At 40.2% G+C, this 22,022-nt stretch overlaps 2 protein-coding genes across 2 annotated transcripts in view; both read right to left on the bottom strand.

Moving 5' to 3' along the window:
* Positions 1–7,722, bottom strand: part of slc25a21 (solute carrier family 25 member 21) — a 173,771-nt gene extending 166,049 nt beyond the window's left edge. Inside the window, exons 1-2 of the mRNA XM_065003342.1 lie at positions 7,634–7,722; positions 7,429–7,516 (exon numbers count right to left, since the gene is read on the bottom strand). Coding sequence (XP_064859414.1) covers positions 7,429–7,498 — 70 coding nt within the window. The 5' untranslated portion in view covers positions 7,499–7,516; positions 7,634–7,722. The remainder of the gene's footprint in view (positions 1–7,428; positions 7,517–7,633) is intronic.
* Positions 7,723–16,179: 8,457 nt separating this feature from the next.
* plekhh1 (pleckstrin homology domain containing, family H (with MyTH4 domain) member 1) overlaps positions 16,180–22,022 on the bottom strand; it is a 71,587-nt gene continuing 65,744 nt past the window's right edge. The window contains exon 31 of the mRNA XM_029687643.2: positions 16,180–18,152. Within this exon, the coding sequence (XP_029543503.1) occupies positions 17,952–18,152 (201 nt within the window). The 3' untranslated portion in view covers positions 16,180–17,951. The remainder of the gene's footprint in view (positions 18,153–22,022) is intronic.

Genomic DNA, 22,022 nt, shown 5'->3' with positions numbered 1-22,022 from the left:
TGTTGATATTCACCAAACTGTTCCTGGATGGTTGGGAGAAGTTGCTCTCGGAAGATGTGTTGGTACCATTCTTTATTCATGGCTGTGTTCTTAGGCAAAGATGTGAGTGAGCCCACTCCCTTGGCTGAGAAGCAACCCCACACAAGAATGGTCTCAGGATGCTTTCTGTTGGCATGACACAGGACTGATGGTAGCGCTCACCTTGTCTTCTCCGGACAAGCTTTCTTCCGGATGCCCCAAACAATCGGAAAGGGGATTCAGAGAAAATTACTTTACCCCAGTCCTCAGCAGTCCAATCCCTCTACCTTTTGCAGAATATCAGTCTGTCCCTGATGTTTTTCCTGGAGAGAAGTGGCTTCTTTGCTGCCCTTCTTGACACCAGGCCATCCTCCAAAAGTCTTCGCCTGACTGTGCGTGCAAATACTCACACCTGCCTGCTGCCCTTCCTGAGCAAGCTCTGTACTGGTGGTGCCCCGATCCCGCAGCTGAATCAACTTTAGGAGATGGTCCTGGCACTTGCTGGACTTTTAGGTACCCTGAAGCCTTCTTCACAACAATTGTACCGCTCTCCTTGAAGTTCTTGATGATCTGATAAATGGTTGATTTAGGTGCAATCATACTGGCAGCAATATCCTTGCCTGTGAAGCCCTTTTTGTGCAAAGCAATGATGATGGCACGTGTTTCCTTGCAGGTAACCATGGTTGAAAGAGGAACAACAATGATTCCAAGCACCACCCTCCTTTTGAAGCTTCCAGTCTGTTATTCGAACTCAATCAGCATGACAGAGTGATCTTCAGCCGTGTCCTCGTCAACACTCACACCTGTGTTAACGAGAGAATCACTGACATGATGTCAGCTGGTCCTTTTGTGGCAGGGCTGAAATGCAGTGGGAAAGTTTTTTTGAGGATTCAGTTAATTTGCATCGCAAAGAGGGACTTTGAAATTAATTGAAATTCATATGCTCACTCTGGAGTATATGCAAATTGCCATCATACAAACTGAGCCCGCAGACTTTGTGAAAATTAATATTTGTGTCATTCTCAAAACTTTTGGCCACGACTGTATATGCAGTCACTTTAACCATACTTACATGTACATAATACCTCAATTAGCCTGACTACTGTTATTTTACACTGTTGTTTTTATTTCTTTACTTATTGTTCACCTAATACCTATGTTTTACTTAAAAATTGCACTGTTGGTTAGGACCTGTAAGTAAGCATTTCACTGTTGTATTCGGTGCACGTGACAAATAAACTTTGATTTGATTGATGTGCCTTTCCAAATCATAGCAAAGGGTCTGTATACTTATGTAAATAAGGTATCTGCTTTTTATGCTTACTATCTTTGCAAGCATTTCTAAAAACCTATTTTCGTTTTGTCATTATGGGGTATTGTGTGTAATTTGAGGATTTTTTCCCCCCATAAATTTTAGAATAAGGCTGCAACGTAACAAAATTTGGAAAAGGTCAAGGGGTCTGAATACTTTCCGAATGCACTGTGTTTATCTGACTTAATTGACTTAAGGTGTGTGTGTTTTATTGTCTGTTCAAGGTCAGTGGCCTCTGGGCATCCAGCCAATTTAAGAGTTCAGGCTAGGTGCTTCGTTCTTTAGCCCCTATCAGAACAAAATCCCTTGTTTTGCTTGAACTGGCTGTAACCGATTCCTTGAGACCCAGCAACGGCAAACAAAATCTAGGAGGACAACTACATCAGGTGGCACATCAAATCACACAAAGGTCTCCACAAAATCTAAAAAAAAAACGTCATCAATGAGCCGCCAGAAAACGTGGCGAGATAGCACTTGCCCGAGTACTTTTCAATCTGGTCCATTTCAAGCAGCAGCAACAAACCCGTTTACCAGACATATTCATTAGTTCACTTCATAGAACATTTTTGAAAAACGTTTTTCAACTGGGAAGAATGCAGGCATTTCTTATTAGACAAATTTCAGCCTGTTTGCCTCTATTCTGTCTAGTGAATACAACCCTGTCTCTGTGATTTCACACTGTCACAGTGGTCTTCTAGCTACAGCCTACAGAGCCTCATCAACCACACCTCTCAACAAATCAATGTAGTTGCACCAGCACCTCATTGTTTGACTCTGCATTATGCGCGTGGTTTCTTTCTTCGCTCACGCTCCTCTCCTGCCTGGTTGCTTGCCTCATGAGAGAATGAACACACATTTTAAATGGGAAAACAATGTATGTGTTAATAAAAGTAGCTAATAAAAGCAGTTTAGTCATCCGCTAAAACTAGCTACATTGATGCAATCTATAGCTAGCTAACAAAACTACTAGTGTTAGCTAGCTACATTGATGCAATCTATAGCTAGCTAACAAAACTACTAGTGTTAGCTTTAGTAGCCTAGCTACAGTAGATAGCTAGCTAACATTAGCTAGCTAGGTTGATCCAATCATGCAGCAATCAGCTAACATTAATAACTTCGATTCACTCAATAAATGTGTTTGGAACAGGATAAAGAAGGTGAAATGATCGGATTCTGCTACCCAAGGCTAAGAGATAGTGAGTGACGTTCCTGAGAAAGGTGAGTCAGACAAGTTTGTTAGTCAAGTAATGTTGGAATATAATTATTTTTTATTTTTTTACTGCAGGTGATAATTCACAAATGTTTGTGGTGCTAATTTCACGGTCTTAAACGAGAAAAAAAGTCCACCACAGAGCAGTCTACACAGACAATATGAACAGATTTGTCCAACTATAACAGATGGATATCTAATGCAGAGAGAAAGAATATATTTGTATTCTAGCACCACCATAACTTTCACAAATAGAGACAGGCAGCTTGCAAAGTCTATTTTGTATAGTGTTAAATGTAACCCTGCCTTACATAAAGCTTACAGACTGAATAATTGCAGAAGAGCACTGTCGTCAGATGAACAAATAATAGTTTGACATACAATTCAAATAGTTCACAATGTAGAAAAGTGTCTGTCTTTTTTTGATTTTTCAAGGTCCACAGTTTAACATTGTGTCTAGAGTGAAATAGACATTTAAAGACATTGTAACCGTTCTTTGCATAATGCTCAGCCGTGTTATAGTAGTTCGCTAAACTAGAGTATGCTGTCCATTGAAGTAGTTGTTTCTGGCTCATTTGATATCCAATTCAGAATGAATAATAACAAGGTTTGTGGTAGTTTGAAAGGGTTTCATCCACCTTTGGCCAGGAGTGTTTCCAATTCACATAACCTGACAAGAAAACTCCCAACCCAATAGTCATAGCACAGATTAAAAGGGAAGCAAGCTATCTATAATAATAATACAAATATTTTGACATAGCCTATGAATAGGACCCAGAGTTTTACCTGACCAGATCATTAGATCAGAAAAAACTCCAGGCCCCAGAAAAGACTAGTACACATTTTGCCACACCACTTTGGAACCGGTGGTGCCACCTCTGTGCCTATAACATAAGCTACACACAGAACAAATAGGCTACAATATATAGATTAGAGTGTAAAGAATATTTTCAGTATTTCTGCATCTATTTGAATCAATAATGAAATCCTATTATTTCATCCAAAAATGCTAGACTACAATTAAAAGGAAAAATCCACCCAAAACCACTCATTCCTTTAATTTACAGTGTTAAAAAACACCAATATGTGGGAACAATATTTTTGTTGTGAACAAATGTTTCATTTTGGCATTATAGTAAGGTTTGTAGCAACATGGAGAATCAGTCTAGTGAGAGTGACTATCACAGTGCTACGTCATACCGGATGGATTTCTGCCTTCTTGAAATGGCAATAACTCAGATAAACAGGGGATCAATAGAAGCATAGTTTGGGGGTGATGAGGGTGGGGTAGAGAGAATGTCTGCTAATAGAGGAATATTAAAAGGCCCAGTGTACTACTTTAGTGAATATAATATATATACCGTAATTGCTGGACTATAAGCCGCTACTTTATTCCCACGCTTTGAACCTCGCGGTTTATACAATGACGCGGCTAATTTATGGATTTTTCCCGCTTTCACAAGATTCATGCCGCCAAAAAACTGAGCACCGTCACATAATGTGACGTAAAATCGAGCGCGCTCAAACTTCCCATCATTCTGATTACGGTAGTCATTTTGTCACCCTCATCATGGCAAAGACACGGAGAAATGCATATGATGCAGCTTTCAAGTTGAAGGCGATCGATCTGGCTGTTGGAAAAGGAAAGAGAGCTGCTGCACGGGAGCTTGGCCTTAATGAGTCGATGATAAGACGTTGGAAACAGCAGCGTGAGGAACTGACTCAGTGCAAAAAGACAAAGGCTTTCAGAGGGAAGAAAAGCAGATGGCCCAAAGTATTTGCAGCCACTCGACATCAGTGTAAATCGTGCATTTAAGGTGGCGCTCCTTGTTCAGTGGGAGTCTTGGATGACAAGTGGGGAGAAATCCTTCACTAAAACGGGCTGCATGCGAAGAGCAACTTATGGTCAAGTCTGCCAGTGGGTCCTGACAGCGTGGAGCATTGTCAAAAAATCCACTATCATCAACGGGTTTCGAAAGGCTGGACTGCTGCGTGTTGAAGGGGCAGCATGAGCTCAGCGGGGTATTTGCCTCCGGATGAAAGTGACGAGAGCGACAATGAAAACGATCCAACATCGGATGAAGCAATTCTGAGGCTATTCATCTCCGACACCGAAGACTTCAGTGGTTTCAGTGGACAGGAGGAGGAAGATAGTGACCAAGTTCATTTGTTTCAATGTACCGGTAGGCACCTGCGGCTTATAGACATGTGCGACGTATTTATGTACAAAATACATATTTTTTAATAATTCAGTGGGTGCGGTTTATATTCAGGTGCGCTTAATAGTCCAGCAATTACGGTAAACAAAATTCAACGCACACTTAACCAGCATGGCTACCACATCATTCTGCAGCGATACGCCATCCCATCTGTTTTGCGCTTAGTGGGACTATCATTTGTTTTTCAACAGGACAATCACCCAACACATCTCCAGGCTGTGTAAGGGCGATTTGACCAAGAAGGAGAGTGATGGAGTGCTGCATCAGATGACCTGGCCTCCACAATCACCTAACCTCAACCCAATTAAGATGGTTTGAGATTAGCTGGACCGCAGAGTGAAAGAAAAACAGCCAACAAGTGCTCAGCATTTGTGGGAACTCCTTCAAGACTGTAGGAAAATCATTCCAGGTGATGCCGGTTGAGAGAATCCCAAGAGTGTGCAAAGCTGTCATCAAGGCAAAGGGTGGCTACTTTGAAGAATCTCAAATCTCAAACATATTTTGGTTACTACATGATTACATGTGTTATTTCATAGTTTTGATGTCTCCACTATTATTCTACATTGTTGAAAATAGTAAAAATAAAGAAAAACCCTTGAATGAGTACGTGACTCCAAACTTTTGACTGGTTCTGTACAGTTGAAGTTTACATATACCTTAGCCAAATATATTTAAACTCAGTTGCACAATTCTAGACATTTAATCCTTGTAAAAATTCCCTGTCTTAGGTCAACTAGGATCACCATTTTATTTTAAGAATATGAAATGTCAGAATAATAGTAGAGCGAATGATTTATTTCAGCTTTTATTTCTTTCATCACATTCCCACTGGGTCAGAAGTTTACATACACGGAATTCGTATTTGGTAGCATTACCCTTCAATTGTTTAACTTGGGTCAAACATTTTCGGGTAGCCTTCCACAAGCTTCCCACAATAAGTTGGGTGAATTTTGGCCCATTCCTCCTGACAGAGCTGGTGTAACTGAGTCAGGTTTGTAGGCCTCCTTGCTCCCACACGCTTTTTCAGTTCTGCCCACACATTTTCTATAGGATTGAGGTCATGGCTTTGTGATGGCCACTCCAATACCTTGACTTTGTTCTCCTTAAGCCATTTTGCCACAACTTTGGAAGTATGCTTGGGGTCATTGTCCATTTGGAAGACCAATTTGCAACCAAGCTTTAACTTCCTGACTGATGTCTTGAGATGTTGCTTCAATATATCCACATTATTTTCCTTGTGATGCCAACTATTTTGTGAAGTGCACCAGTCCCTCCTGCAGCAAAGCACCTCCACAACATGATGCTGCCACCCCCGTGCTTCACGGTTGGGATGGTGTTCTTTGGCTTGCAAGCCTCCCCCTTTTTCCTCCAAACATAACAATAGTCATTATGGTAAAACAGTTCTATTTTTGTTTCATCAGGGCAGAGGACATTTTTTCAAAAAGTACGATCTTTGTCCCCATGTGCAGTTGCAAACCGTAGTCTGGCTTTTTTATGGCGGTTCTGGAGCAGTGGCTTCTTCCTTGCTGAGCGGCCTTTCAGGTTATGTCAATATGGGACTCGCTTTACTTTGGATATAGATACTTTTGTAGCGGTTTCCTCCAGCATCTTCACAAGGTCCTTTGCTGTTGTTCTGGGATTGATTTGCACTTTACGCACCAAAGTATGTTAATCTCTAGGAGACCTAACGCGTCTCCTTCCTGAGAGGTATGACGGCTGCGTGGTCCCATGGTGTTTATACTTGCGTACTATTGTTTGTACAGATGAACGTCGTAACTTCGGGCGTTTGGAAATTGCTCCCAAGGATGAACCAGACATGTGGAGGTCTACATTTTTTTTCTGAGGTCTTGGCTGAAGCAAAGAGGCACTGAATTTGAAGGTAGGCCTTGAAACACATCCACAGGTACACCTCCAATTGACTCAAATGATGTCAATTAGGCTATCAGGAGCTTCTTAAGCCATGACATAATTTTCTGGAATTTTCCAAGTTGTTTAAAGGCACAGTCAATTTAGTGTATGTAAACGTCTGACCCACTGGAATTGTGAAACATTGGATTATAAGTGAAATAACCTGTCTAAACAATTCTTGGAAAAATAACTTTTTTGTCATGCACAAAGTAGATGTCCTAACCAACTTGCCAAAACTATAGTTTTTTTAACAAGAAATGTGTGGAGTGGTTGAAAAACGAGTTTTAATGACTCCAACCTAAGTGTATGTAAACTTCCAACTTCAACTGTATATATATATATATTTTTTTGGGGGGGGGGTGATTGAATTCAAGAGGCGTTGACGGGAGAGGGACTTGCATGTACCCATTTTCATAAACCAAACAAGCAGCCGCATACAGTATGTGGAAAGGAATCTGGAATGCGGAACCCAATGCGAACAGTAATGTTTTCAGAAGGCATATAAAAAAGGAGACCATCCGGTACTAAACAGTTTGAATAGTTCAGTTCTTATTCACTTCTTGAATTATGTCTACAGTAAAAACAACTATTCAGATAGACATTATGGAAAGCAATATTCCCACTAAAACTGACATTCTACAGTAGGCATGTTGGAAAATGTACTTAAACAAGCGCAGCCGCTTATTCATTTGAACCATTACAACCGATTGTAGACCATATTTCACATACTAAAAGTGTTACTAACCTAAAGTTTGTCTTACCTGCTGATCCACCGGCAATGATCTGGTGAGATGCCTCCCGTAATAAACCTTGCTTTTTGGGGGATGTCATGTTGTTTCGTTAGTCTGCCTGCAAAAGCACACATCACATCAACATGAGTTCACTGACATACCTTCCAGAAAAACGCGATACAAAATCTACAGTAAGTTCATTTCAACGTGGTGAAATACAATGTGTAACTATGACCTAGTGATTTTTTTGGGGGTGACCAAAGTGTCGAGTATGTCCCAAACACGGGCAACTGCAACTGGAATTTCAGGCTATTCAAACTTCGGGTTTACCTGTTAGTGGATCAGAAATGACAGCTTGGGCATATTCATAACACCGATTCTGTTGAAAAACGTGTTTTAAACGGAAGAACGCGAAACGGGGCGGGACCTACCTGAATTTATCCAATAGAAACTCTCTGCCTCTTGCAATTTCGCTTCGAGTGTAACGTTGACCAGCGCAATAGCAAAATGATGCATTTCCGAGTTGTGTAGCCCATAGAGATAGATAGAGAACTCATTTGTAACTGTGCAGATTTGGGTATCGGGAGGGATCAGCCAATGAAGTTGGAAGTCCCACCCATTTGGCTACGTTAAAATGGAAGCCCTAAATGGCGCTAAAATGGCCTTCTATCCACAAGAGGCCTCTATCATGCTCTATGGTGTAGCCCTACTCGACACGCTCAGTTTAATTTGAACCTTGACGATGGTAAGGTTTCTACGGTAGTGGTGCATGATGTAACAGCATAGCCTACAAGAAAAACTCAAAACATATAATGTATTTGGAAATACACGTGGAAAGATACTCAAATACACTGACTCAAATACACTCCCATGCATTTAACCCATGTATTTGAAATAAGTATTTGAACATACTCTCAAATAGGGTTAGTATTTGTTAAGTTAAGTTACTAACATAGTGTGATACCTAAACTGTCATGGTGCGGCAGGTAGCCTAGTGGTAAAGAGCTTTGGGCCCCGAGCAGACAAGGTAAAATATATGTCGTTCTGCCCCTGGACAAGGCAGTTAACCCACCGTTCCTAGGCCGTCATTGTAAATAAGAATTTGTTCTTAACTGACTTGCCTAGTTAAATAAATAAAACATGTGTGCAATACGTCGTTTTTGTAACAGCCTAAACATTATGAAACTTCTATTCGATCAAATAAGCCTCACATAATTCAACAGTCTCTCCATAGACCTCCATCCGAAAAAGGGCCTATCTCACGCTGACAGATTTTGGGCGGAGTACTATCTTCCTGCGTCACCCCCTCTCTGTAAACGGGTTCAATGGGTAAGCCGTCATCATAGTGGGCGTGGCACACGTCTCAAGCGGCATAATAGTAAGTAAAATGATACATAGCCTTCTGAGGTAAACAATGCTAAGGCTATAAAAAAAAACTAAGAAAGGATATTCAGTGTCTCATTAAAACATATTTTGTAATGGGATGTAATTGTGAATCAAAATGACTATTTTCTTAATACTCTCACCTTTTTAGAATATTGTCCCTGTTACTGTCAAATAATGGAGAATTTTTGGGGGGAGGTTTGTGAAATACATGTTTCTTAACAGAAATCCATTTTTTAAATAGGATCAATTTAATTTTCCTCAAATTTGCAATCAGCTAGCTTGATAGTGAAAGCTAGCGTAGCTGGATTTTACTTAGAAAGATATGACTTCACCAACTTTAAAAAACCCTAGCAAGCTATATTCATAACCATACAGGTATATGACTAAAAACGTTTATTTTTAAGTATTTGACTAGGGTGACAATAAAACAGTCATTGGAATTGTTGAGGGGTGAGGGGGTCTTTCTGGTTTCATTCAACGAAATGTCCACTAGAGTTTAATGATGAGAATGTTGAGCTGATAAGCCTAAATGTATAATGAACTAAAATATAAACACAACATGCAACAATTTACAATGATTTTACTGAGCTACAATTCATATAAGGAAATCAGTCAATTGAAATATATTAATTTGGCACTAATCTATGGATTTCACAAGACTGGGCAGGGGCGGAGCCATGGGTGGGCCTGGGACGGCATAGGCCCACCTACTGGGGAGCCAGGCCCAGCCAGTCAGAATTAGTTTTTCCCCACAAAGGGCTTTATTACAGACAGAAATAATCCTCAGTTTTCATCAGCTGGCTGGGTGGCTGGTCTCACACAATCTCGCAGGTGAAGAAACCAGATGTTGAGGTCCTGGGCTGGAGTGGTAACATGTGGTCTGCATGTGGTGGACATTCATGCAGTCAGCATGAAATTGCACACTCCCTCAAAACTTGAAACATGTGTGGCATTGTGTTGTGTGACAATACTGCACATTTTTGAGTGGCCTTTAATTGTCCCCAGCACAAGGTGCACCTGTGTAATAATGATGCTGTTTAATCAGCTTCTTGATATGCCACATCTGTCAGGTAGATGGATTCTCTTGGCTAAGGAGAAATGCTCACTACCAGGGATGTAAACACAATATGTGCACAACATTTGAGAGAAATAAGCTTTTTGTGCATATGGAACATTTCTGGGATCTTTTATTTCAGCACATGAAACATGGGACCAACACTTTACATGGTAGTGTTTAGATTTTTATTCAGTATAATTCATGTAATAGATTTATAGGCTACACAATTTCTACATAATATAATTATATTCAAGTATGATGATATTAATAATACTAATTAAATATTAATACTAACAATAAATGACAATGATTATTGTTCCACAAAAATAGCTAATTTCCAAAAATATATATTTAATTTGTACGAATTATTTTATTTTATCATTGAAATATAGAAATGACTCATATACGCTCATTTCTCCTTCTTTACAATAAATAATTGTGTCCCATTTTTGCCAATCAAGTTGTCCAAATTTCCCAATATTGGCTGAAAAAATACAATATTTTGTATAGTGTAGTAGAGTTCTTAAGCTATTTAGAATGGTATCATGTTGGGGATTAAGACAACGGGCTGAATCTGTAAGGCGTTCAAGAAATTACATTTTCAGAAAGTGTCCCACTTTACCAATACTCACCCTACAATTTGGTAGACTATTGTCGTAACCCCTATTACTAGTCTATTCAACCTCTCTTTCGTATCGTCTGAGATTCATAAAGATTGGAAAGCAGCCGCGGTCATCCCCCTCTTCAAAGGGGGAGACACTCTAGACCCAAACTGTTACAGACCTATATCCATCCTGACCTGCCTTTCTAAAGTCTTTGAAAGCCAAGTGAACAAACAGATCTCTGACCATCTCGAATCCCACCATACCTTCTCCGCATTGCAATCCGGTTTCCGAGCTGGTCACGGGTGCACCTCAGCCACGCTCAAGGTCCTAAATGATATCATAATATATCATCGATAAAAAACAGTACTGTGCAGCCGTCTTCATCGACCTGCTCAAGGCTTTGAACTCTGTCAATCACTGTATTCTTATCGGCAGACTCAACAACCTTGATTTCTCTAATGACTGCCTTGCTTGGTTCACTAACTACTTCTCAGATAGAGTTCAGTGTGTCAAATCGGAGGGCTTGTTGTCCAGAACTCTGGCAGTCTCTATGGGGGTGCCACAGGGTTCAATTCTCGGGCCGACTCTTTTCTCTGTATATATCAATGATGTCGCTCTTGCTGCGGGTGATTCTTTAATCCACCTCTACGCAGACGACACCATTCAGTATACATCTGGCCCTTCTTTGTACACTGTGTTAACAAACCTCCAAACGAGCTTCAATGCCTTACAACACTGCTTCCATGGCCTCCAACTGCTCTTAAACGCTAGTAAAACTAAATGCATGCTCTTCAACCGATCGCTGCCCGCACCCTCCCGCCCGCCTAGCATCACTACTCTGGACGATTCGGAGTTAGAATATGTGGACAACTATAAATACCTAGGTGTCTGGCTAGACTGTAAACTCTCCTTCCAGACTCATATTAAGCATCTCCAATCCAAAATTAAATCTAGAATCGGCTTCCTATTTCACAACAAAGCCTCCTTCACTCATACTGCCAAACATACCCTCGTACAACTGACTATCCTGCCGATCCTTGACTTCGGCAATGTCATTTACAAAATAGCCTCCAACACTCTACTCAGCAAATTGGATGCAGTCTATCACAGTGCCATCCGTTTTGTCACCAAAGCCCCATATACTACCCACCACTGCGACCTGTATGCTTTCATTGTCTGCTCCTTGCTACATATTCGTCGCCAAACCCATTGGCTCCAGGTCATCTATAAGTATTTGCTAGGTAAAGCTCTGCATTATCTCAGCTCACTGGTCACCATAGCAACATCCACCCGTAGCACGCACTCCAGCATGTATACAATGGGGCAAAAAAGTATTTAGTCAGCCACCAATTGTGCAAGTTCTCCCACTTAAAAAGATGAGAGAGGCCTGTAATTCTCATCATAGGTACACTTCAACTATGACAGACAAAATGAGAAAAAAATCCCGAAAATCACATTGTAGGATTTTTAATGAATTTATTTGCAAATTATGGTGGAAAATAATTTGCATGTCATAGTTGATGTGTACCTATGATGAAAATTACAGGCCTCTCTCATCTTTTTAAGTGGGAGAACTTGCACAATTGGTGGCTGACTAAATACTTTTTTGCCCCACTGTATCTCACTGATCATCCCCAAAGCTAACACCTACTTTGGCCAACTTTCCTTTCAGTTCTCTGCTGCCAATGACTGGAACAAATTGCAAAAAATACTGAAGTTGGAGACTTATATCTCCCTCACTAACTTCAATCATTGGATGTCAGAGCAGCTTACTGATCACTGCAGCTGTACTGTAAATAGCCCATCTAACCAACTACCTACCTCATCCCCATATTTGTTTTTAGTTTTTTTCTGCTCTTTTTTTTGCACACCAATATTTCTACTTGCACATCCTCATCTGCACATCTTTCACTCCAGTGTCAATTGTTAAATTGTAATAACTTTGCCACTATTGGCCTATTTATTGCCTTACCTCCTTACTTCATTTGCACACACTGTATACAGACTTTCTATTGTGTTATTGACTGTACGTTTGTTTATCCCATTTCTAATTATGTGTTGTTGTTTTTTGTCTTACTGCTTTGCTTTATCTTGGCTAGGTCGCAGTTGTAAATGAAAACTTGTTCTCAACTGGCCTACTGTCACGGCTGATTTCCTCCTCTTCCTCTGAAGAGGTGAAACAAGGATCGGACCAAAATGCAGCGTGGTAAGTGTCCATGGTTTTAATAGGAAAACTCAACATGAACACAACTACAAAACAAGAAACGTGAAAACCCGAAACAGTCCCGTGTGGCACAAACACTGACACAGGAAACAATCACCCACAAAATAGCCAAAGAATATGGCTGCCTAAATATGGTTCCCAATCAGAGACAACGATAGACAGCTGCCTCTAATTGAGAACCAATCTAGGCAACCATAGACATTCAATTTACCTAGACAGGAAACAACCCCATAAACATACAAACCCCTAGACAAGTCAAACACATAAAACCCCCATGTCACACCCTGACCTAACCAAAATAATAAAGAAAACAAAGATAACTAAGGCCAGGGCGTGACAGTACACCCCCCCCCCCCCCCCCCCAAAGGTGCGGACTTCCGCCCCCACACCTAAACCCATAGGGGAGGGTCTGGGTGGGCGTTTGTCCACGGTGGCGGCTCTGGCGCGGGACGTGGTGGACCCACTCCACCATAGTCTTAGTCCGCAAAATAATAAAGAAAACAAAGATAACTAAGGCCAGGGCGTGACACCTACCTGGTGAAATAAATAAATAATAATACATTTGGTTTTTATAACATTACATTACATTACATTTAAGTCATTTAGCAGACTAACCATTTAAATATTCAAATAAAAGTATTTGTTTTGGGCTGTGTATTAAATACACATGTGCAGTGCATTCGGAAATTATTCAGACCCCTTAAATTTTTCCACGTTACAGCCTTATTCTAAAATTGATGAAATTATTGTTTTCCCTTATAATTCTACACACCGTACCCAATAATGACAAAGTGAAAACAGTTTTTTAGAATTATTGCTAATTTATTAAAAAATAAAAGCAGAAATACATTTTTTACATAAGTATTCAGACCCTTTGCTATGAGACTTGGGCTGCATCCTGTTTCCATTGATCATCCTTGAGATGTTTCTAAACTTGATTGGATTCAACCTGTGGTAAATTCAATGATTGGACTTGATTTGGAAAGGCACACACCTGTCTATATAAGGTCCCACAGTTGACAGTTGCATGTCAGAGCAAAAACCAAGCCATGAGGTCAAAGAAATTGTCCGTAGAGCTCAGAGACAGGATTGTGTTGAGGCACAGATCTGGGGAAGGGTACTGTTAAGGAATTTTTTATCAATAATGACTAATTATGTATACATTTCAATCAGGACTGACGAATCAGAATACTATTATGTTACTGTATAGATGTATGAATTTTATTTTAATCCTAGTACTGAATATAATGTGTGTAATTATAATCAAGAATTAGAATAATGACTGTCTGTTCCTTGGTAGAAAGGAATGAACTGGCTAGAATGCTTATCTACACAGGAAGACCTTGGCTCAGTCATAAATTATCTATACTGGTGGGAGTCGATGTAGGAAGGCTTGAGAACTATACTGCCATTGTACCAGAGTGGAGAAGAGACGGGACAGTTCGAAAACTAATGACATAATTTTCAGTTTATAACCTGTGGTAAATTGTATCGTGTTCAGTACTCTTGAGAATAAATGCTACTGATTGATTTTGAGACTGGTCACTGTCCATTTTATGCAAATAAGGGTCTTACAAATTCTTAGGAGTGGGCAGAGTGTTTAATTGAATTGGTTAAATAAAACATAAAGGAATTTAATTCCTGTAACAGGTACCAAAACATTTCTGCAGCATTGAAGGTCCCCAAGAACACAGTGGCCTCCATCATTCTTAAATGGAAGAAGTTTGGAACCACTAAGACTTTTCCTAGAGCTGGCTTCCCAGCCAAACTGAGCAATTGAGGGAGAAGGGCCTTGGTCAGGGAGGTGACCAAGAATCCAATGGTCACTCTGACAGAGCTCCAGAGTTCCTCTGTGGAGATGGGAAAACCTTCTCTGAATACATTTAATTAAACCCCAGAAAACACACCCACTGGGTAGCCCCACCAATTTAATCAGGGAGATTTTGTTCAATTCGTTTTCTGTTAATTTCTTCCAAGTAATTCCTTTAAATATGGTGTACCTTTAATTAGAATTTGATTGGCACAAGACTAAAATGTAGACTATGGAGAATGCGCTCAGAACACGGAAAGATAGCCATGAAAACATATGTACACATTATTACACATTATTCATGTTTAGGGAAAAATCACGGATCCTACTGGAAAATAATAGAGCTTTTACGCACAAACCCCAAAAAGTTGGTTTGATTCATTCTGAAAGTTGCCACGTCCAGTTCATCAATGGTAACATTGGAAGTAATGTAGCCTACACTATATTTATACTATGGAGAATAGTATGCAATGGTACGATATAATAAATATACCCTAATTGCCTGCACTGATCATGGAACTGTGTGATGGCAAATGCCAAGTCTTGTACCATGCGCCAAGTTCAGGTTTGAGCGCCATAATGAGCTCCATAATGAGCTCCATAATGATTTATTAAACCTACATGTCCACATTCGTTTTTTTACTATAATTTGTATTTGGCCTAGTATCCACTATTACTTGACCCTCAGCCAAAACCACAAGGATGTGACAGCGTTTTACAGAGGAAAGAAATAAAGGTTGGCTGAATCAAACAATGTAATGGAATGATACTAATGCAGGGAAGGGAACAAAAACTAAATGAAAAGTTATATATAAATGGTTATTACAAAAGGCCGCTACTGATAGCGGCTAATAATATTTAACATAGCCTATAGCCTAGACATTTAAGGAAACAGTTGGGGCATATGATTAAAACATTTGGCATGTCTCTTTGCCTTGTTGACATTTACCCTCATGCATAGGTTCAAGGTCAGAAAGGGAGGGAGAAAAGTGCAGAAAAGGGGGAACAGTTCCATTTATACATGCGTAACTTTGGTCTGAATTTCCCCCATAGGGCCTAAAGCAAAACACTGCTATTTAAAATCATAAAGGCTAAAATAGAGACAAACACAAAAGCAACGTTACGGAATGGCCAAACCTACAACAAGCTATCCTCTTCAACAGAGAGCAAAAACAATGACAAACAATTTTCTTTTTCCTAAGTTGGCAGTGTCCAGTAATTACTACCATTTTTGGTCATATTAGAGTAACTACAAAAACATGAGGTTTTGAGAAATCATTCAAGAAAAAGAGAAAGATTTATAGCAATGCTGTTGGCAGAAAAACATCATTACCACTTTGACCTGTTTGGATGAAGCAAATCAGAGCAACTTTACCACCCTAGCTACCAAACCCCACCTACGTCAACATATGTACATCACACTGGCACATTTGCCAATGTATGTGGATAGTTTGGGTGTAAAAAAAAAACCAAAACAAGATAAGAACAAGCGTATTGTATTCGCCAGTATGTTTGAAGTCTTTCGAAATGTTTCCTAGGTCAAAGCCATGCCAAAGTCCATCATACTGGATATAAGCACTTTCAACGTCAACATATTTTCCAGTTAGGGTATAAATGTAGGATTATTTCCACATTGAGAAATAATTATGGGGCTCAATGTCCCTTGAAAGTGGAATTGAAAATGTATCACACAAAACAGTTGTGTAGATCGTACGGTTTATTTGATTTTAAACTCAGGAACTCAATAACAGCTAAGCACATCGTATATAAATCTGTTTCATTGACTTAACATCCCTAATTCGCAAATCATACTGCATTCATACAGTGTAAAACTGTCAAGTTAAACTATTCAGATACTTTAGACAAACAAAGTCATTGTCAGTTTTGAATGTTTCAGTTGAAAACCTAACCGTTCAGCCAAACATAATTTACAGCATAAAAAAAAAAACAGCCACAAAATGCCGAAAATGAAATAAATACAAAAAACAAGTGGTTTGATCCAAAACAATTCAAGTTCACTAAATAACATTTGAATATCTGTAATCGTACCAGTCGTATGTGGCTGGACCTCTCCATGTAATCCGTCCTACCTGGCTGTGTTCTCATGACCTTCCATTGTATTGTCGTAGCGTTGTTCGTTTCAATTTGGTGTTGCTGTTCCTGTCCATTAGTGTTCTGTATTATGTCACGTTTTGTGTGGCCCCCAGGAAGAACAGCTGCTGATTCTTCAGTAGGAACATGCCACCCAATGAGTTCATACATCTGACAGACACACCACACATTGTATTCCATCTCTATTTCTATTCTACAGTATAATCTTTAAAAAATATATTGATAACCATTATGTGGTCAAAATGGTTATAAAAACATTGCTTGGTCAGAATGGTACAATCATCACTTGTATTATACGTTATAGAGCTTTGATGGTTCCTCCTCAGGCCCTGGCCTGGTGTTTTCTATAAAAGTCAGACATTTTGTTCAATTCTTTGATGAAAAAAATCAAGTACAATTTGATTTCTTGAATATTATAATTATTTTGTACTGGTTTAATGTTAAATAACGTTAGTCCAATCCATATTAGGTACCAAAGAGCCAGAAGAAATCAACAGTATTTTCCTCTTTTTTTTTAAAACAGCTTTTTTCCCTTTAACAAAAGACAGTGGATGCGTTGCATGTCGTGGACTAGAAAGGGAATAGGGTGCCATTTGGCATACACTGTCTGGAACAGACAAGGGTGGGGGTGTGGGAGAGTTGAGGTTTAAATGAGGAGGGAGAAGCTTATTATTTCTCATTGTATAGCTAATGGCCAGACTACCAAGGTCAACAAGTTGTGTGTGTTGGTCCTTTATACTGATCCCACACTGTAAATCTCATTTTTCAAGGCTCAATTGTTTTTCAAATAGTCTGCAAACGTGAGCATATTTTCTGTAAATTAAGCAGAGGTGAACACTCTTGTTACAGGAATAAACACAACAATCTAAAGACTAAAACACAGACATTCGAAGAGCGACATCTTCATATGAACCACAAACGGTATCCTCTCCCACTTCTTCCGACCAACTGTTACCCCTTTTTATCTATGGTCCCCTTCCACAAACGACCATCTCCCATTCATCATGGTTAAAAATAAATGTCACGTGTATATGGAACAGAATCCACTCCTGGCCAGAGGGAATGAGGGCAAAATAAAACAATGGCCATTTTCAGGTGTAACGTAATGTGGAGCTAAATATCGTCTGTACCACAACTCCCACAATACCCTGTAGTTTCTCAGTCCTGGATCATGTTCAGTAGGGTACACTGTCGCAAAATCGTTTGAAATGGAAAACTAAAATGAGCATTTCTTATTTGACATGTCCAGGTATAGATCCTCCTTGTTTCAGTCAGTTTTCTTCCATTCATTGGCTAAGGAACATGACCATGTTTTCCCAGAGATGCACTGGAACAGGGGGTTGATTGTTGTTTCTGTATTCACAGTAGAGTGGGTCCTTTGGTTGTGTAGGTCATGGAGGGAAAGTGTCTGCTATCCACGTCCCACATCTTCCTGGCCTCAGCCCCAGCTTCATGGGGCCCCAGAGGGGAGCAGGGTCCTGGGGACTGGTTCTGGGCCCCAGGGAGGATGGGGGTCCAGTAGTTAATATAGCTGGCCATTAACAGAGTCAACTCCAGGATCTGGGAGGAGAGAAGAGGGGGGAGGACAGGAGGAGACCGTGCAGGGGAGAGAGAGGAGGAGAGAGCAGAGGGGAGAAGGCGGGAGGGGAGAGGAGAAGACAGAGTAAGGAGGGGGAATTGTTTAACCATTTTAAATGAAAACAAGGGAGCTTGGATGCCCATATGCTCACATTTAGAAGTTCAGTTTAAAGCCAATGAGAAAACCGTAGAAATAACTTGATATTGAGCAACCTGTCACGAATACAGCAGGGCCTTATTAGCACATCCTACAGTAGTAAATTGACTCTACTGTATGCTTAGGCCAGGCATCAACCCAACACAGATTAACAACTGATGGCTCAAACCAAAATCACCTTTTAAAGACGATTTCAGTGAACTGGTCATTTATTTGTGTTTCTTTGAATCGCTCCCTTTGGCTCCTCTGAGGCAGAATAGATGAAATAAAATCGAGGATCAACCTGCTTTCTACATCTGCCCAAGGCAGTGGAGGGTAACCTTGCTATTATATCACGTAATATGAGATTTTATCCAAAGCTATTTAAGGTACAGTGATGTGATCCCTGTGCTAAATTGAACCCATGACCCTCTGGTTGCTGCTTGTGGACCGCGCAACATAGCAGGAGCTCACCTCCTACTTTTCACACTGGCTTTCGGCACGGTAAGATCCTATTGACTGACTGAAAGTTGGCAGAGCTGTTGTGGTCCATGACGATAATTATCCACTAATCGTTTTCACTGACCACTTGCACTTGGCCAGAGGTAAAGCCAAAATGTCAGTCTTACCTATAGAAATACACTGAACATTAATATAAACGCAACAGGTAAAGTGTTGGTCCCATGTTTCATGAGCTGAAATAAAATATCCCAGAAATGTTCCATATGCACAAAAAGCTTACTTCTCTCAAATGTTGTGCACAAATTGAGCATTTGTCCTTTGCCAAGAAAATCCATCCACCTGACTGGTGTGGCATATCAAGAAGCTGATTAAACAGCATGATCATTACACAGGTGCACCTTGTGCTGGGGACAATAAAAGGCCAATCTAAAATGTGCCCCATGGTGGCGGGTTGGCTATGGTATGGGCAGGCATAAGCCAGAGACAATGAACACTATTGTATTTTATTGGATGGCAATTTGAATGCGCAGAGATACCGCGACGAGATCCTAAGGCCCATTGTTGTGCCATTCATACGTCGCCATCACCTCATGTTTCAGCGTGATAATGCACGACACCATGTCGCAAAAGACCTGTACACAATTCCTGGAAACTGAAAATGTCCCGGTTCCAGTAGCGGTACATGGGTAAAATCACTGGGGAAGCCAACCCAGAAAAAATGCCATATTATAACCTATGTGTTGTGATAAATGCATTGTTTGCTCTATAACCTGTTAATTCATATGCCTTGCGACCGTGATATACACTACCGTTCAAAAGTTGGGGGACACTTATAAATGTCCTTGTTTTTGAAAGAAAAGCAAAAAAAATTGTCCATTAAAATAACATCAAGTTGATCAGAAATACAGTGTAGACATTGTTAATGTTGTAAATGACTATTGCTGGAAACGCCTGATTTTTAATGGAATGTCTACATAGGCGTACAGAGGCACATTATCAGCAACCATCACTCCTGTGTTCCAATGGCACATTGTGTTAGCTAATCTAAGTTTATAATTTTAAAAGGCTAATTGATCATTAGAAAACCCTTTTGCAATTATGTTAGCACAGCTGAAAACTGTTGAACTGATTAAAAAAGCAATAAAACTGGCCTTTTTTAGACTAGTTGAGTATCTGGAGCATCAGCATTTTTGGATTCGATTATAGGCTCAAATTGTCCAGAAACAAAGATTGTCTTCTGAAACTCGTCAGTCTATTCTTGTTCTGAGAAATGAAGGCTATTTCATGCGAGAAATTGCCAAGAAACTGAAGATATTGTAACACGCTGTGTATTACTCCCTTCACAGAACAGCGTAAACGGGCTCTAACCAGAATAGAAAGAGGAGTGGGAGGCCCCGGTGCACAACTGAGCAAGAGGACAAGTACATTTTCTAGTTTGAGAAACAGACGCCTCACAAGTCCTCAACTGGCAGCTTCATTAAATAGTACCCGCAAAACACCAGTCTCAACGTCAACAGTGAAGAGGCAACTCCGGGATGCTGGCCGTCTAGGCAGTTGCAAAGAAAAAGCCATATCTCAGACTGGCCAATAAAAATACATGATTAAGATGGGCAAAAGAACACAGAAACTGGACAGAGGAAGATTGGAAAAAAGTGTTATGGACAGACGAATCTAAGTTTGAGGTGTTCGGATCACAAAGAAGAACATTTGTGAGACGGGCAGAAAAAATGAAAAGATCTGTCAAGCATGGTGGAGGCAATGTGATGGTCTGGGGGTGCTTTGGTGGTGGTAAAGTTGGAGATTTGTACAGGGTAAAAGGGATCTTGAAGAAGGAAGGCTATCACTCCATTTTGCAACACCATGCCATACACTGTTGACGGCGCTTAATTAGAACCAATTTCCTCCTACAACAGGACAATGACCCAAAGCACAGCTCCAAACTATGCAAGAACTATTTAGGGTCGAAGCAGTCAGCTAGTATTCTGTCTATAATGGAGTGGCCAGCAGTCACCTGATCTCAACCCTATTGAGCTGTTGTGGGAGGTGCTTCAGGAAGCATGGGGTGAAATCTCCTCAGATTACCTCAACAAATTGACAACTAGAATGCCAAAGGTCTGCAAGGCTGTAATTGCTGCAAATGGAGAATTCTTTGACACAAGCAAAGTTTGAAGGACACAATTATTATTTCAACTAAAAATCATTATTTATAACCTTGTCAACGTCTTGACTATATTTCCTATTCATTTTGCAACTCATTTCATGTATGTTTTCATGGAAAACAAGGACATTTCTAAGTCACCCCAAACTTTTGAACGGTAGTGTATAGTCTAATAGGCCGACACAATAAGAAGACACAGTGGCAGAATAAATTCAACCACAACATTGTTTCATCACAAAACCGTAGAGCAACCTCTGTCTGGTGAAGGCCACAATGCATATTGCATGTAACAAACAGTTACATGACCTACAGCATGGTCAAGCATGTTAATGTTTACGACATTTCAGACCATTAAACTACTAACGTTATTGATTTAGAACCACGGAGAGTTACTGCAAGTCGCAAAGAAAACAGGAGCTGCCTCCACTATTCCAGCACCATTTCAACATCATCATATCAACTATGCTTAGTCGAATACAGTGACAACTAAAAGATACCAAAAACAATTGAGTCCAATCAACGTAAGCTAAATATGTGGCTGTCCCATGTTTCTGATTTCTGTGTGCATTTGTGTAAGTAGAAAAAAAAAACATGTTGACTCACCCTACTTGTAGAGAAACGCCAATGCCATTCTCCTCTCTTTCATGTTGACGAAACGGTCTCTATCACTCTGTCACACAGTACACGCTTTTATTTTTTTGTTGTCGAAGTCTACCTGGCAAAAATGTTTGGTCGCTAGCCTAACTTCCTTTCATGGGCAACGTTAGCATTTGCCTTCTAAATCTAGCTACATATTGAACTTCCATCCTCTCAGGCCAGGGGCACAATATATGAATTTATGATTGGATCAGAATTACCATTATAATCATTGGCCAGTATGGATAATTAGTAAGTCCAAATCCCTATCTCCATCCATGGCTAATATAGGTAAGTGCCAATTTTACCAAGCTAGCTAGCCACTGGAGGACAACAACACAACGAGATGCAACAGTTCAATTTGTTTCTGTCCATGACGTATGCTCTCAATGCAATTTGATAGGAGTTACGCCAAATCCAAGATGGCTTCCCTTAACCCTTTTTTTTTTGGTGGGCCAGG

The sequence above is a fragment of the Oncorhynchus nerka genome, linkage group LG18 (genome assembly GCF_034236695.1).
Source record: "Oncorhynchus nerka isolate Pitt River linkage group LG18, Oner_Uvic_2.0, whole genome shotgun sequence".
Lineage (NCBI taxonomy): Eukaryota > Metazoa > Chordata > Actinopteri > Salmoniformes > Salmonidae > Oncorhynchus > Oncorhynchus nerka.
Note: the sequence above shows the minus strand (reverse complement) of the source record. Positions and strands in the feature narration are given on the sequence as shown.